The sequence below is a fragment of the Dioscorea cayenensis genome, chromosome 6, assembly GCF_009730915.1.
Source record: "Dioscorea cayenensis subsp. rotundata cultivar TDr96_F1 chromosome 6, TDr96_F1_v2_PseudoChromosome.rev07_lg8_w22 25.fasta, whole genome shotgun sequence".
Classification (NCBI taxonomy): domain Eukaryota; kingdom Viridiplantae; phylum Streptophyta; class Magnoliopsida; order Dioscoreales; family Dioscoreaceae; genus Dioscorea; species Dioscorea cayenensis.
The window spans coordinates 21,393,535-21,410,384 of record NC_052476.1 but is presented as its reverse complement, the minus strand read 5'-3'; the positions used below and the strand labels follow the sequence as shown (position 1 = coordinate 21,410,384).

General features: G+C 37.0%; 3 protein-coding genes across 3 annotated transcripts in view; 2 read left to right on the top strand and 1 right to left on the bottom strand.

Moving 5' to 3' along the window:
- The window catches only part of LOC120263398 (nuclear export mediator factor NEMF-like), a 42,111-nt gene extending 29,982 nt beyond the window's left edge, over window positions 1-12,129 (top strand). Inside the window, 19 exon segments of the mRNA XM_039271284.1 lie at window positions 5,530-5,626; window positions 5,751-5,875; window positions 5,994-6,003; window positions 6,005-6,058; window positions 6,061-6,352; window positions 6,355-6,542; window positions 6,777-6,828; window positions 6,831-6,961; window positions 7,172-7,216; window positions 7,219-7,269; window positions 7,271-7,340; window positions 7,343-7,471; window positions 8,254-8,402; window positions 8,738-8,892; window positions 9,406-9,511; window positions 9,631-10,554; window positions 10,649-10,727; window positions 11,198-11,581; window positions 11,778-12,129. Of these exon segments, the coding sequence (XP_039127218.1) occupies window positions 5,530-5,626; window positions 5,751-5,875; window positions 5,994-6,003; window positions 6,005-6,058; window positions 6,061-6,352; window positions 6,355-6,542; window positions 6,777-6,828; window positions 6,831-6,961; window positions 7,172-7,216; window positions 7,219-7,269; window positions 7,271-7,340; window positions 7,343-7,471; window positions 8,254-8,402; window positions 8,738-8,892; window positions 9,406-9,511; window positions 9,631-10,554; window positions 10,649-10,727; window positions 11,198-11,581; window positions 11,778-11,968 (3,232 nt within the window). The 3' untranslated portion in view covers window positions 11,969-12,129.
- Window positions 12,130-12,382: 253 nt separating this feature from the next.
- On the bottom strand, window positions 12,383-15,091 carry LOC120263806 (30S ribosomal protein S1, chloroplastic-like). The gene is given in 8 exon segments (XM_039271787.1): window positions 12,383-12,617; window positions 12,805-12,891; window positions 12,968-13,078; window positions 13,171-13,452; window positions 13,715-13,795; window positions 13,961-14,236; window positions 14,666-14,734; window positions 14,736-15,091. Coding segments are annotated over 8 exon segments (1,104 nt in total). The 5' UTR covers window positions 14,922-15,091; the 3' UTR covers window positions 12,383-12,605.
- A 389-nt stretch (window positions 15,092-15,480) lies between these two features.
- Window positions 15,481-16,437, top strand: LOC120263807 (stress-response A/B barrel domain-containing protein HS1). Its single transcript, XM_039271788.1, has 2 exons — window positions 15,481-15,658; window positions 16,098-16,437. Exons 1-2 carry the CDS (start codon window positions 15,519-15,521, stop codon window positions 16,282-16,284), a joined length of 327 nt encoding a protein of 108 aa, XP_039127722.1. The 5' UTR covers window positions 15,481-15,518; the 3' UTR covers window positions 16,285-16,437.
- Window positions 16,438-16,850: the final 413 nt, after the last annotated feature.

Below are 16,850 nucleotides of genomic sequence, written 5' to 3'. Positions count from 1 at the left end.
CATGCTAGTATTACAAATAGCAATTTAGATATCATTGTAATTATTTATTTTTATTGTTAAGTGTTTATATTTACTATATGTTGTTCATATGTTTACTTGATATGATACTAGGACTACTGTATGGAGTAATGTATGGGGTCACACGACCCGATGTCATCTTCATGCTTTAATCGATGGTAAACTTATGGTGCCAGATTCTGTCATCGATGTGTTCGTCCTTATGTTACTTGATTCTTTGAAGAAATCCCTCTACGAGTTCGATAGACCTGCCACAATTTGTAGACCAATGGCGCTTGCTCTGTCACAGAAGGAGCATTCAGTTGATGGTCTTGATAAAATGATGTCCCCAGCTTTAGAAGATTATGGCAGAGTGAAACTTGTTCTCATGCCGGTTGCTTTGAACAAACATTACCATCTTATTGTACTCGACAAAGATGAGAAGACATATTTTCATTATCCATCTGTCCGTAGTCCAGTTTATGATCATGCAGCAAATGCCATGGTAATATTGATACCCATTTCGATTTTCTAGTATTTTTTTGTAACTCTGTTTTCGTATTTTGCAGCGTCCCTTGTTTGAAGATCGTTTGCAGATAAAATTCAATATCAATGAGGCAGAGATCGTGATACCCTTACCCATGTTCGTGGATCGTCCACAGCGAGAGGGAGGGACAGTGTCGATTGTCCAGGTGTACCGATGCGCTTTATGGAGCAACACGCATGGCGAGGAACTCGAGTATACCCCATTCGGATGTTGCCCATCTCTGCGACTCAGAGTACTGTCAGCGCATCTTGTCGAGCATTGCCTCACGCAAGCGTCGGAGGCAAATACGAGAGGATGGGGAAAAATGGATGATGCGCCACCACAAAGCCACCAAGAAAAATGATCGACAACCAATAACCACGCCACCCATCCCGTAGATTAATGCAGCATTTGCACGTACCGCCTAATGATTAGTCTTCGAAAAGTCAAATGCCTAACATGAAATGAATGTCCTCACTTCATCGATCTGTCTTACTTCCCTAAGAACAATCATTATCGTGTTTGAATATTTACTTTAGTAAGAACGATCGTGCATCGTACTGTCTTACTTCCCCTAAGAACAGTCATTCATCATGTGTTTGAATATTTACTTTAGTAAGAGCATACATTACTCGCATCTGCCTTAGTAACTTATGCTATAGAAATTAACAAAGAAAAGTCATTTTGCCTATTCACGATCATATATGCTAGCTCTAAAATGACTTACTCGCTTTATACATCACTTTCAATACTTGCTGACCAATAAAGCTTACTCGTATCCAACTATTATGTTTGTTGTTTATAAATTGAATATGCCACTCATTAATATATGACTACGTTTATATGTGTGTTTACTTACACAGATAACAGTTCATTTTCATTAACTGCTAACCGAAAATGCTATTTACACTTCAAAATTCGCCATCCACCACTCAAATGATACAAAATTAACATATATGGTTGGATGGACGATTTTTCAAAAACATGTTACCCTATTTCATTGTTTAACAAAAACATGCACACCACCTAGTGTTTAGTCTCATGATTACTTCATTACATGTTGCCTTTGTTATGTCCGATTGAGTGGCAACGGGCTACAATGTATTTCACGCACATGCCATGCTTGTGACTCAATCCGCTTGCGCCTCGGACGCACTGTGCCTTTTCTTTGAGATAGGTGGTCTAATACGGAGTCAAGTAGAGTCATCCAACGGTTTGTCATGATCCGCATAGTGGAATATCGATTCTTTGTACGTCAACTTGTAGGGATTCGACTGAAAGTAGTATGGTTCAATGAAGTGATGGACATTTGTATCGGGCTTTCAGTATCATTGCGCACAAACATGCTTACATGGTATTCGTAGAACTCGCCAGATGACGACATAAGAGCATGTTCGAGCACACAAATTAATAGAATTACTCTGGTGGTCAACAACCTCGAACTGTTCTCCATCTGAACAACCTATCCGTAAGCACCTACTTTCTTCGACTATCACTTCAATCTTCTTGTGTATCATAGGGCAAAGATAAGATTCCCATTTCAAGCAACAATTACGCTCGGGTTGTACATCATGTTCATCATCTTAAACCCTAACAATATGAACATAGGTTGTATCAATTGCGACCGTGGAGCATACCATTACCATAGTAAATGTAAAAATATAACAGATTTAGGGATAATAATGCAAGTACAAACCGTAGAACACATTGCATAATTTTTAAACACCAACTACTAATACTAAACGAAAGAACGTGATAAACGAAAGGGAAATATAAAAATATAGAACTCAAACCTCTAATAATAAATAGATTAAGCTGAAATCGTAACAAGAAAGAGAACAATATTAAAAGCAAATGGTTGAAAAACATGAATACGGGAAAACATGTAACAACTTTGCATTCTATTATGGGTACCACCTTATCTAGCATCTACCATCTCATACACGTGAAGGTGTCGTGCTTCTCTTATCCATGAATTAAAAAGATTCCGCTGACGTTGGAGTACATTTCACCCCACCGCTGGCCTCTAAACAAGTAATTACACCAATGTGACATGCCCGATTTCTGGAACATCCTATGGTGTGCTTGTCCTGATGTGGCCAATAGGGAGCGATGACTTCATCATATTCGAAAGAGCGATACATGCATATGCAATCTTCATAATCAAACTCAAAGACTCATCTTTTTAATGACTTTCCTAACTCGCCCATTTGATTTAAGAAAAATTTGCATGTAGATGTCGCAAGCAATAAGCATGCGGGGATGAAGGAAAAACCTCGCGAATGGCATTTACAAGTCCTTTTTCGACCGATCCGAGATGAATGTGATTATGTTGGTGTAGTCGTCATCACCGTATATTGTATCACCCAAAGTTGATGTAAACCATGTCCAGCTATCATCGGGCTTCATTATCCACAATAGTAAACGCCAAATGAAAAATCCTTCATTTCCATCTTTTGGTTGTTGCACCAAAGAAGGATACCGCCATATTTGCCCAACAAGTGAGTTCCATCTAGAAAAAGCATAGGCCTCACAACCCCGCTTGAAACCATCAAGAGAAGCACGAATACGTAAAAACCCACGCTTGAATCGTTCTCCATCAGTGTCAATAATAACGACGCTATCTGGGTTTGTTTCAGAAAATTTGGCTACATACCATACCAACAGATCATAGCTTGCTATATCACCGCCATGAAGAATTCCCTTTACTAACTCTTTTTACCCATCCAGTGCTTGTTTATACCAGGCAGCGAACACGTGGTCACGTAATATATCTCGTTGTATATCCACCGCTTCTACGATAGAGGCCGATCACGCAATTTCATTACTACCTTCCTACTAACCCATTTCTTTGATGCTCTCGGGTGAAATGGTGTGTTGATGCCCCACCGCATGTGTGTTCATGTTGTCGTCGCTTTTTAATCCTCGAATGTAGGAAGGTTTCAGTATCTTGAGGCATGAACACGCCATTAACAATCTTCATCGAGCACATGTCACGACCACTCTATCTTTATTGTTCTTTATGAACCGAAAGTTGAAATTACGCTTTGACGCCTAAGTCACACATAACGCATCCTTAAAGTCTTTTGCATTTTCAAAAGCGATGACCAATCATAGTAAACTCGACCATCAATCTCTTGTCGGATTACTTATTATTAAAGGTCCTCCATGTAAAACTGGCGGTAGCATTGACAATGTTTTCCTAGTATGATGGAAAAAGTAAGTTGTTAGTTCAATAAATAAATGTAATCACCGTGAAATTGAATTCTTACTACCAAAATCTTAACGTAAAGCAAAAAAATCTAAATTACTAAAAACCGAAAACTAACTACAATCTAAAGTGAATAAATACGAAAAATGTTTTTAATGCGCAAAAAACCAGAGATAACAATCACTATATCACATGTGTACACCATTAAAATCGAATAGAAGGACAACATCTATCGCTAGAAGCGTAAGATTTACAAAAAATGAAAAGAATAAAAGATATATGATATTTACGATGGTCTCGATGACCCGTAGTTATCTTCTCGTGTTACTATCCACGCCTCTACCAACATATCAACCACGTTTATTTTGAATAACCGATGAATGTTGCACATTGTTTGAAGTTATCTTCGAACTAATGGAAGCCACCGTCTTTCCGCTCATCCGGAATTATATACTTAACTTTCGATCGATGAAGCTTGAAGGTGCCAATACGTATATATTTCTTCCAATAATAATTCCCACCCACTCAAGATCGTTAAATCTAACACACAACCCTCTCCCTTATATTTCACAACAGTAGTAAAAACATGTCCATTAAGCCACTACAACAACAAAACAAAAACCTTTAGTCATAAACCGCCACCTTCCCGAACATGGTGGTTGATAAAAATAAGATAATAATATGAACAAAATCTCTAGGTAGACGATACTCGTTAACATACAGGTATGCTCAAGATGAGATCCTGCACTGGTGTAACGTCTGACCGGATAGCTTCTCCTGACCGGGGGAGACGGAGACTATCGACGAAGATAGAATTGGTTCTTTACGTAAGAGGCTCAAGAATGGAAACAATATGGACCGAACACCAGCTTCTTCATTAAGATACAAGTAGAAGAAGAATGCAACTTCCAAAGAAAGTTTGCGATGACAATAACCATGCTTTGTGATTCGACTTGGCGCCATTATTCCTCCAAACATTTTTCAAGGGTAGTTTTTGGGATTAAACAAAAATATCACATCTTGGAGGTGACTGAAGGACGAACGAGTACAAAAACTATAAAGGAAGGACGGACGGGGACTTTAGTTTTGTCAAAAGAACCTTGGAAGAATTTAAAAAGTTTCAGAGACTTAAAAATAATTTTTCCTGTATAAATTATTCTTCCGCATTCCTCCATTAAATTAAATATAAAATTTTTTCAAACCATCACTTCCCGACTCCCTGACTCGAGTTCATCTCCACTGACTCCCCCTCCCCTCCGAACCAAACAATTGGTTTAGCCTCCTCGTTTTAGCCTTCTCGTTCTTATACAAAGAGAGAAGAGAAAACGAGGGAATCGACTATCGAGAGTAGAGTGATCTCGAGATCGAGATCGGGAGAGAGAGAGAGAGAGAGGATGGTGAAGGTGAGGATGAACACGGCGGACGTGGCGGCGGAGGTGAAGTGCCTCCGCCGCCTCATCGGCATGCCGCTGTGCCAACGTGTACGACATCTCCCCCAAGGTATTCAATTTCAAACCCTAACCCTAGTTGCTGTTTCCTCTTGATTCGCTTGAATTTCTCTTGTTTATGCTGGCTTTTTGGTTCACAGGGCATGCTTGTTCAAGCTCACTGAATAGTAGTGGGATCACGGATTCTGGAGAGAGTGAAAAGGTCATGCTTTTTGATGGAAAGCGGCGTTCGATTGCACACTACTCAACCATGCTCGGTATTGCATTATCAATCCTGTTGCTTTTCTTAATTTTTCGTTTTTCTTTTCCCTTTTTTCTGAGTATTTAGATTGCGCTTACTCATGTAGTGATAAAAATACAACTCCTTCTGGGTTTACTCTCAAGTTGCGCAAGCACATTCGGACAAGAAGGCTTGAAGATGTGCGCCAACTTGGATATGATCGTGTATGGCTTTGCATTTGTTTTTCCGTTTCTTTAAATTCTTAATTTTAGGATTGAATTTGTTTTATGGAATTAGATAGTGTTTCTGTGTTGATTATGTGATTATTGCTTTACTTTATTCTCACAGATTATCCTTTTTCAATTTGGATTGGGTGCCAATGCTCATTATGTTATTTTGGAACTTTATGCTCAAGGAAATATACTCCTTACTGATTCTGAGTATACTGTCTTGACACTTCTCCGGTCACACAGGTATGTGAATTTCTAAAAATGCCTTACTGAATTCAATCTTTAGCAAAAAAAAGCACAAGGTCAGAATAGTGTCTGAGAATCATTCTCACCATATCTAGTCCATGTTTGCTTATGGCAGAGATGATGATAAAAGGGCTGGCGATTATGTCACGCCATCGGTATCCAATTGAAGCTTGCACGTGTTTTTTGAAAGGACTAGCTTTACCAAATTAAAAATGGAACTCACTTCTGTGAAGTCAGTCGATGATAAAGAACCTACTAATTTTGATGAAAGTGGTGGTGATGCTCATGAAAAATCAAAAGAAACAAGTAAAAATAGTAAGAATAAAAATGCACATGGTGCAAATAAGAAGCTCAATGATGGAGCTCGGCCAAATAAGTCTACTTTAAAGACTCTTCTAGGGGATGCGTTGAATTATGGTCCTGCTCTTTCTGAGCACATCATATTGGATGCTAGGGCTTATTCTAATATGAAAGTTGAAATAGCACTGATAGCCAGATAGATGAAGACTCTATGCAGGCTTTGGCAAAAGCTGTAGCTAGGTTTGAGGACTGGCTTGCAGATGTTATATCAGGTCAGAAAGTTCCAGAAGGGTACATTTTAATGCAGAGTAAAGCCACTGGGAAGAAGGAAAATATACCACTTTCAGAGCCAACTTTGGATAAGGTCAGGCTGATTCTCTTTTGAGTATTGTAGATGACCCCTCTTGATGGTAGATAATTGTGGCAATCAACGCATCCTTATCTTGGAATTATATCTGTTGCATCTAAGGTGCTTGGCACGCTTAAGCAATTGATATATTTACATTGAAAAATTTTTGTAGCTACCTGTTTCTCTTGTTCCTGTGTATGCTTTTGTCTAACTTGATAAGTGAACTCTATCTGGCCTTTTAACATGCAGATCTATGATGAATTCTGCCCTTTGCTGTTGAATCAGTTGAAGTCCAGGAAATCGTGAAATTTGAGACATTTGATGCAGCCCTGGATGAGTTCTATAGTAAAATTGAAAGCCAAAGGGCAGAGCAACAGGCAAAAGCAAAAGAGGGATCTGCCATGCAGAAACTCAGTAAAATACGTTTGGATCAGGTTCTCTCCTTGCTTTGTTACTCAATTGAGCAATTGAACTATTTTTAATGTCGGATATAGATAGTCTGCAAAACATGTCATCAGCATGATTTGTGGGGCATATACTATATTCTGACTTGTGACAAGCATTTCTTTCATTTTTTATTACTTTTTGAGGCTATTGATCCTGTATTTGCTATCCGTTTGGTGTTTTGTAATTCAAAAATGCAGGAAAATCGTGTGCAAACACTGAGGAAAGAAGTGGATCATTGTGTTAAAAAATGGCAGAGTTGATTGAATACAACTTAGAAGATGTGGATGCTGCAATTTTTAGCAGTTCGAGAGTTGCCCTTGCAAAATGGGATGAATTGGGATGATCTTGCACGCATGGTGAAGGAAGAGAAAAATCAGGAAATCCTGTTGCTGGCCTCATTGATAAACTCCATCTTGAAAGAAATTGTATAACTCTGCTACTGAGCAATGATCTTGATGAAATGGATGAGGATGAGAAAAAACCAGCCCTGTTGACGGGTATTGCTTCTAGCTGCCTATAATATTTGTATAGTTTGTGTTTTTGCAACATTTACTTGATATGTGAATTAAAAAGAATGAGCACCCTTTTGGCATCATTATGATGAAATGAGTTGACACTTATCAAACAATAGCATATGATTTTAATGTCTTTGGCAATTGTTGATGTTTTACCTGTCCTCTGAAGGTTTTTCATCTATCATCCTTTGATGAGCTCTTAATTATTGAGTTGGGTTGAAATGTCCTCGGTAGGTTTCAGGTTTCATCCATAATCTTTTATGTTCGGTTGCTAAGCTCTTGATTGTTGAGTTGGGTTGGCATGTCCTCTGAAGGTTTCATCCATAATCTTTTTATGTTAAGTTGCTAAGCTCATGATTTTTAAGTTTGCTTTGAGATGCATTCTGAAGGTTTTTATCTATCATCATTTGTGCTCGGTTACTAACTCTTGATGATTGAGTTGGGTTGTGAAATCCAAATCTTTGCAACGTACAAAAATGATAGGATGATGAAAAAGCTATATTCTTGTATTTCTTTTTTTGTTTATAATGTGAAAGCATGTTGCTTGTATGGAGCTCGCCTCCCCCATAGTTTTTTGTCTGAGTTGTGCTTGATAAACTCTGCTCTCTGTACATATGATTCATCCGTTTTGCGGCTTTTGCCCCATTGTATGTTCAACTTCCCATTGTTCTGTACAATTTATGACTCTTTTATCATTTAACAAATGAAATTGGTGCCTGTTCTAACTTTCTGGAGTCGATTTATTTTTCTTTCTTTTTAGGTAGAGGTTGATTTGGCACTTTCTGCACATGCCAATGCCCGACATTGGTTTGAGCTAAAGAAAAAACAGGAGTTCAAACAAGAAAAGACAATCACTGCACATGAGAAGGCTTTCAAAGCAGCTGAAAAGAAGACTCGTCTTCAACTTGCTCAGGTACTACCATGAATCATGGTAATTCTTCTGGTTTTAGCTTTTGACAACATGGCAGGATGGTGTAGAATTTATGCATCTTTTAGCTCTGTTTTTCTGACAGTCAGGATAGTAACACCCTTTTTTATTTTTGCATATTTCCTGGGAAGCACCTACATACATGTGATTTATGTTTCTGTTTACTTCAATCCGATGGCTTATTTTTTCTTCTGGTTTATATAAGGATTGAGTGATTATCTTCTTGTCATATCGTTTTGAATCTTCAATTTGATTTTTCCTGATATGAGAAAATTCTATCTGATTGTTAGTTCTTGTCAATCTGGAATTTTTAATTGCAGGAAAAGACTGTGGCTGCAATCTCTCACATACGCAAAGTTCATTGGTTTGAGAAATTTAACTGGTTTATCAGCAGCGAGAATTATTTGGTTATTAGTGGTCGTGATGCTCAGCAAAATGAGATGATAGTCAAGCGATACATGTCTAAAGGAGATTTGTGAGTAGATTTTGATCTATTACTGTGCACCTTCCTTTAAATATTTTGCGAATGAGATTTTTTGTGTATGGTGTTCCTTTTTAACCAGCCTGCTTGATTATCTGCCCATAGCCCTTACAGTAATCAGTTTTGTAGAATCTGCAATATCTATCTTACCAGATAATGAACAAAACCTTTATGGTCTTCTCCGTGTATGGAAAATTTGTATCTGCCTGGTTTGATACTTGAATTAAATATTTAATATTTAGATATAGATCTTCAAGTTAAGAACTTAAGACATTGGACTTTGACTTCTTAAGCTGATTATGATAAGTTGATTTTAGGTAGTAATGATCGTGTGCATTTGATGCGTATCTCAGGTGCATCTGTATTTTATTTGATTATTTAAAAATATATTGCTATGTTCTTTTGCCAATGGTTGATTTTCTTTACATATATTGTTTTTTATGCACTTTTTGTCTGAAGCAGGAAGGCAATTGACCGTGCTGATTTTTTCTGGTTGTTTTAAAACAGGTACATCCATGCAGACCTGCACGGAGCTTCCAGTACTGTGATCAAGAACCACAAACCTGAAAATCCAGTACCACCTCTCACACTGAATCAAGCAGGATGCTTCACTGTAAGTCTAATAATTTCTTTCATCTGTATTTTTAAGTCTGGCAAAATGTTTTCTTTTGGTCAATAAATATATCTAAAACCTGATTATTCTGTGATTATATTTTTGCCCTTACTTTTCAGGTTTGTCACAGCCAAGCATGGGACTCAAAGATTGTTACCAGTGCTTGGTGGGTCTACCCTCACCAAGTCAGTAAAACAGCTCCCACTGGCGAGTATCTTACAGTAGGAAGTTTTATGATTCGTGGTAAAAAGAACTTCCTGCCTCCTCACCCACTTGTTATGGGTTTTGGTATTCTATTTCGATTAGATGAGAGTTCCTTGGCATCTCATCTAAATGAAAGAAGGGTAAGAGGTGAAGATGAAGGCCAGCAAGAAACTGAAGGGGAATTGCATAAAGGGCCAAGTGCTTCTGATTCAGGCGATGAAGTCAATAGTGAAGGTGGGATAAATAAGGACTTGAATCATGTGTCGAGCTTGAGCATGAACCACTTGGAAGTTGAAGAAAAGCTTTCAAAAGTTATTAATGCACCTTTAGTATCACCATCTCGTCTTGAAACATCTGGTGACTTCATAGAGGAAGTTACTGAAGGAGTGGATTCCTCAAAGGGCATGCACAGCGAATTAGAACCTGAGACAGGCCAAAGAAGTGTGACTTCTAAATCATCTGAACTTGATGTTCTCATGGACTTGGCCCTGGGCCTTGGCCCTGCTAAATTATTGAGTACAAGTTCTGCACTCACCACTACACAGCCAACTTTTACAGAGGACCCTAATCTTGAAGGGAATAAAGGTACAATGCGAGAAAAGCCTTACATTTCAAAGGCTGAAAGACGGAAATCGAAAAAGGACCAGAAAAATGGTACTGGAAATGATGATAATGAAAAGGAACATAACAAACCATCTGTTAGAACAGATGTCAATGAAAATCAGAAGCCTGCAAGTTCAAAGATTACTCGGGGGCAAAAGAGCAAGCTTAAGAAGATAAAAGAGAAGTACGCTGAACAGGACGAAGAAGAAAGGAAAATTCGCATGGCGTTGCTAGCTGTAAGATAAACATTTTGTGTTTTGTGAAGTTTAATTTTCGTCTGGCATCTTTCTGTTGTATATATTCCTAATGAAAACTTTTAATGGCTCACAGTCTGCTGGAAAAACTGTCAAAATGGAAAAGGAGCAAGGGCAAAGTGAAGTCCTTGGTGGATCAAGCAAATCAATAACTGGTACTCTACCAGTAAATATCTGTATTTTCAGTTCCCTGGCCTTTTTTTCTCAATGTGTCTCTAGGATGAAGCATAGTTATCATGTTATCTTTCTACACGATTCATACATGCATAGCATTTTTCTTAGCAATCATATCTTGGGGCATTTGCCATTAGTTTGAATATTTTGAAGATACATACTAAGAACATATGCCTGCCCATATGTTGCTTAAATAGCAACCAGGCTGTGACATGCATGAACAGTAGATCACATATGGGATGCCTGAGCTAAATATTCCATTTACTGGCAGTTCTTGATTAATAGATGAATTGTTCAGATTTATTATTGCCATTGTATTGTCTCTGACTCTTTCCTTTGTTATCGTATCTAATATGCACCCACTAGACAATAATTTGCGTTTCAGTCATATCCATTTCTTGGAAATTTTGTTTCAAAGTTATCTTCTGATTTATATATTGGGTTATGGCAGGAGCCCAAGATGACTCGAAGATATGCTATAGGTGTAAAAAGGTTGGCCACCTTTCTCGCGATTGTCCAGAATATATGGCTGAAAGTGATCATCCCCATCCAGTTACAAATAAGCATGGCAACAATGATGTCTCTCAAGATCTTTCGGCTGCAGAGCTGGGCAAAGCAACTGCTGAGATGGATAAAATTACAATTGGAGAAGATGGTATCAATGAGATAGGTGAAGAGGAGAAGGAGAAACTAAATGATTTAGACTATTTGACTGGCAATCCACTTGCCAATGACATTTTACTGTATGCTGTTCCTGTGTGTGGTCCATATAATGCTCTGCAGACATACAAATACCGTGTCAAAATCACTCCAGGCACTGCAAAGAAAGGAAAAGGTATTATTATATTCTTCAACAATTTTCTTGCAAGTCAATGAAAGATAAATCGTTCTTTGTTTGTAGGCATTTTGTCATTTGTTGATCATTCTGGGAAGGGGCAACATCTATTTGGCTTTGCCGGATTTTCGCAATTCGTCTTTGTTTAACTTCACTGATCTAGAATATGCTAATCTTCTCTCTGAAATATGTACAGCTGCCAAGACTGCGATGAATCTATTTAGTCATATGCCAGAAGTGACAAATCGGGAGAAGGAGCTCATGAAAGCATGTACAGATCCCGAATTGGTCGCTGCAATCATCGGCAATGTGAAAATAACAGCACCGGGCCTCACCCAACTGAAGCAGAAACAGAAGAAGGGGAAGAAATCAGGCAAGGACAATTAACTGAGGCCGAGGCTGTGTCATGAATGCGGCTTTTGATACTAAAGCTCATTTTCTACATACAGCAACAAGATTTTGCGAGCTGTGCAAATGCAAGCTCATTCCTCATGTGGTTATTATACTTTTCTGTAAATATGTTTGATCACAGTATAATTGTTTTTCTGCTTTTTAGCAATGAAAATTGACCATGAAACTGATGGAATTGTGGCAAATGTATTGACGATATGCACATTAAAGATCTTTTCTTTTAAAGGTTCTGCTCTAAACTGTTACTTTGATCCCTTAAATTTCTCTCAAAATTTCAGGACATATTTTGAGTTGTTGATGAGATCTAGAAATATTTAATTAATAGATTTGCAGGTGGAGAAACTTCAAATTGATTCTTTTATAATCATAGGCAACAATGCCATTGGCTTTGTTGGGATTTGCAGGCAAAATCTAACAACTGCTTTTCAATTATTCACAAGCTATTGAACATTTGATGTCAAGAAATTTACAAAAACATCGAATAAAATAACAAAAAAACCCCTTCCATTCAATCTTATCATCTTACACCCCCTTTCAAGTACAATATTTCTATTATGTGTGTTCTGTTCTTCAACTGAAGCAAAGGAGTGCTATCTCTGAGGTCAGAAGCTCCCTATAACACTTCCTGCAGGCAAGAATAGCACAGTTAATCCCACCATCAAATAATTCCATTAAAACGAACCAATGTATGAGTATAAATGTATAATAAACCATTAATCAAGAAGATTATTTGCACGGCAAGAGCACATAGCACTATAGCAGGTCAGCAAATTAGTGCTTAATTCGCAAGAGTACTTATCGTGGATGAGTACCTCGATTTGATATCTCAGCATGTCTTCATGAGCCATAGCCTCTGCTTGAGCAATTCTCCGCATGAACAACTGAGCCATCTCGTCTGCCTGCAAGAGAAAGCCGATGGTTTTCACTCCCTTGGCATGAAGAAAATGCATTCTTTGGAAAGAGTGATGATGATACCTTCTCAAAGACGAGCTTTGGATTACGTATCATGTCACCAGGTGTTGGTTCTAGTTTTTTTGTAGAAAGACTCAGTCGGTTTCTTACATGATCATGATTCAATACCATCACCTTTTTTATGCAAGACAGGTGTTTCCATGGTAATAAGTTTTGAGAAATAGCCAGGTATAGGCAAAATAGAAATAAGCCGAACTCAGAGATACCTTTAGGGTGTCACCGGGTTGTAAAACCTTAGAAATGTCTGAGATGTGATCATGGCTGATCTGGCTAACATGGAGGAGACCACTGATTCCACCGATGTCAACAAAGGCACCATATGGCTTAACATTTTGGATAATTCCTGTGACAACGGATCCAATTCCATATTGCACCTGACTGGAAGCTATGGCCTTGCAATTACTGAGGACAAGTTTAGATTGTTCTTGATCTACTTCCATGAATTTCAGAAGCAATTCCTTGTTCATCAGTTCTTCTGCAGATGCTTTCTAGCAACAAACTAGTAAAACTCAGATTGAATGAGAAGCTTTATTGATGTCTTGTATTCAATTCAAGCCATTCAGAGAAAAATTATTTGTTTGGAAGCAGGAAAGGCTCTCAGATAACAATCTAGGAAGGACACACATGAAAACCTATTGAATTCACTCACAGTCTAACCTTGTAAAATTAACCATCAATGATAAAAAGGATCTTGCAGTAACAATCAAACTTATAGGTTATAACAGACAGAATACAGTTTGAAAACCTTACCATTGTGATCTGTGAAAATGGTATGAAGCCATGAAGACCTTCCACAATAACAACAACACCTCCTTTATTTCCTCCAATGACCTGTGTTTCACAAAGTTGAGAAGTAACATCTAATGACAAGATGAGTAGATGATGATCTGCAAGTTAATCTAGATTTACCAGACCTTCTACACATTAGTGAATCAATAGGAAATTCGACAGATAATCAAGTTCTATTCATGAAGGAGAGAAGAAGCCGGCTCACACCTTACCCTTGATTGGAGCATCTTCAAGCTGAAGCTGCCTGCACCTTTCCCATGCAAGATCCCATTGGATTGACCTTAAGCTCAAAACCAAACAATCATCTTCAGCATTCTCACCAACCACAATGAACTCTTCTTGTGAGCCTGGATGTATACCAGCCTCTGCAACATGCTTTACTTTATAAAGGCATGCTTCATGGAGAGGTAAGTATGCAGATGATTTTCCAAAGATGTCAACATGGGCACCATTGTCATCTGTCATGAAGACAGTCCCTTTAATCTGGAAAAACAAGTTCATTCAATACCTTGTCAATTTTTGCAAAACTAGATAAAATCAGAGCATAAATAGTATAATGGAGATAAAAATCAAATGACAAGTGACAAATGACAAATGACAAATTTAAATTTTTGTCGATGATTTGATGGTATTTGAAAAAGAAAAATATCAAGAAAGCTGCAATTTTTCCATCATATGATTCATCATCAAAGGCAAAGGCAAAGGCACCACAAAATTAGAATCTTCAATGGTGTTATTGTATTCATCGAAAATGGAAGAAAAGAAAGGCTAAGAAGCGAATGCAAAATTTCTTTTTTCTTATTCAGTAAATCATACTACAATGAAAAGTACTAGAAAAAGAAACCCTAGCTCCACAAATCACAGGCTAAAAAGATCAAAAAAACAAAGACAAAGAGGCACTACCCACCCCACCTTAGATCCAACCGGAAAGCCAAAATCACACTGGTCAAGAGCATCATGAAATTCATCAAGAGTGAAACGGGACGCCATCCAAAGGATCATTACGACATCGCTCACGAGCTTCCTGGAAGATCTGCTTCATCCGCAGCCGCTCCCTAGTCTGCGCATTAGATATCGGCACCGCCGCAGCAACAACACCAGCCAAAGAGCTCAAAGAAGCCGGCTTGGCGAACAAAGATGGGAACTTGAGACCCAAGAATCCCGCCATCGTCGGAGCAGAGACGCCGCGCAAACACACACAAAGATATCGCAACACCTACAGCGGTAAGCATACCAGCCGGTACTCCAAGTCTCCAACCCAATAGGTAAGTTCACCGGCCCGGGCCTTTGTGTTATTATCGCTGGTTATTTATTATTTTTTATTTTTTGATAAATTACTAAATTTTAGTCCAAATATTATTTTTATCATTAAATTTTAATTTATTTAAAAATATTTATTAAAATTATTAATCATTTCAGAAATAGATCATCATCCAGTGAAATAATATTTTTATTAATTGATATTAAGATCAGAAAATACCTATTCAATACAGTCAAAAAAATTTATGATCTCTATATTAATTAATGAAGTGCTAATCTATTGAGTGTCCTGATTTTAGTGAGTATTTTGAAACAAATTAAAATTTAATTATAAAAATAATATTAAACCAAAATTAAATAATTTTAAAAAAAATTATAAACAGAGGGAGGGTTGAGGCGGTAATCACACCGGGCGGTGCTCGACTACCATCTTCTTGTTCACCTATATATATAAATAATCCAATAAATAGAGAAGAGAACCACAAAGAAAGAAAAAGAGAGAGAGATGGAGGAGAAGAAGGGTGTGGTGAAGCACGTGCTGCTGGCGAAGTTCAAAGATGAAGTATCAGCGGAGCATGTGGAGGAGTTAATCAAAGGCTACGCCAATCTTGTCTCCATCATTGAACCCATGAAGGCTTTCCACTGGTTGGTTGTTTTGTTTACTCTCTCTTTTATCTTATTTATTTATTTATTTTAATTTTGGTCAAAATATCAAAATTATCGTTCTATTTTATGATTTTATATAAAATATATTGGTTCTCGTATTTTTTACATTTCTATCTTTTTAGTCCCTATAGATATGTTATTTTGATTCTTCCAGCTGATAAATTAGAAGGACCAAGATGAAAATATGTAAATACGAGAAAAAAAAAAAATAGATCCGTCAATTAAAAGAATAAAATAAAAATAAAAATATGTAAATACAAGGACAAAAAAAAAATGGATTTTATATTAGAGGGACTAAAAGGACGGAAACGCAAAATAGTAATATTTATACCTTTAATTTTTTATCATTAATTTCCTCTTAATTTATTAATTTATTTAAAAAAAAAACAATAAATAATAATGATGATGATTGATGAAGGGGGAGGGATGTGAGCATAGAAGGGCTGCATCAAGGGTTCACACATGTGTTTGAATCAAGCTTTGAAAGCACAGAAGGGATTGCAGAGTATGTGGTTCATCCTGCTCATGTTCAATTTGCAAATGAGTTCCTTAAAGCACTGGATAAGTACATTGTTGTGGATTACAAGCCAACCCCTGTCAATTAATTATCTAATCCATCCAACTTAAATGTTTGTTTGTTTCTTTGTTTAATAAGTCAATGGATTCATATCTCATTGACATTTGTGAACAATGTGAGGTTTTATTATCTTATTATTATTATTATTATGTTTTATTAATAAAAACTTTTTTTTTAATTAGAGGAATGAATGGCTTAAAACATTGCTCATTGAATTTTTTATATCCACACAATTTTTTGTTCTTTTTATAGAGAATTTTCCCTTTTAATTATTGTATATATATTTTTTTTCAATAGATGGATTTTTATTGATGATTCATTAATGGGCTGGTTGGTGGGTCTTGGTCTGGTTGTATGATTAAAAAGTAACAAGGTCGTCATTCAACTGGGATTATTATATTATAAAGTTTTAAATTTGAATTTAAGTTTTAATCCTAATTTTCTCCAAAATAACAGATCTACAATTTTATCTAGGAAATAAATAAAATTGCACTAAAATAAAAAGATAACAATTTAAAATATGTTAGCAAATATATATATACATATATGGGGACAAATTTGCTAAGGACATTCTTAGAAATCTACGGATATTGA

Excerpts from the sequence above, each read along its gene's own strand:
- LOC120263807 (XM_039271788.1), top strand. The coding sequence starts at position 15,519 with ATGGAGGAGAAGAAGGGTGTGGTGAAGCACGTGCTGCTGGCGAAGTTC. Across the intron at positions 15,659-16,097 it reads CCCATGAAGGCTTTCCACTG|GGGGAGGGATGTGAGCATAG; the intron begins GTTGGTTGTTTT and ends TGATTGATGAAG.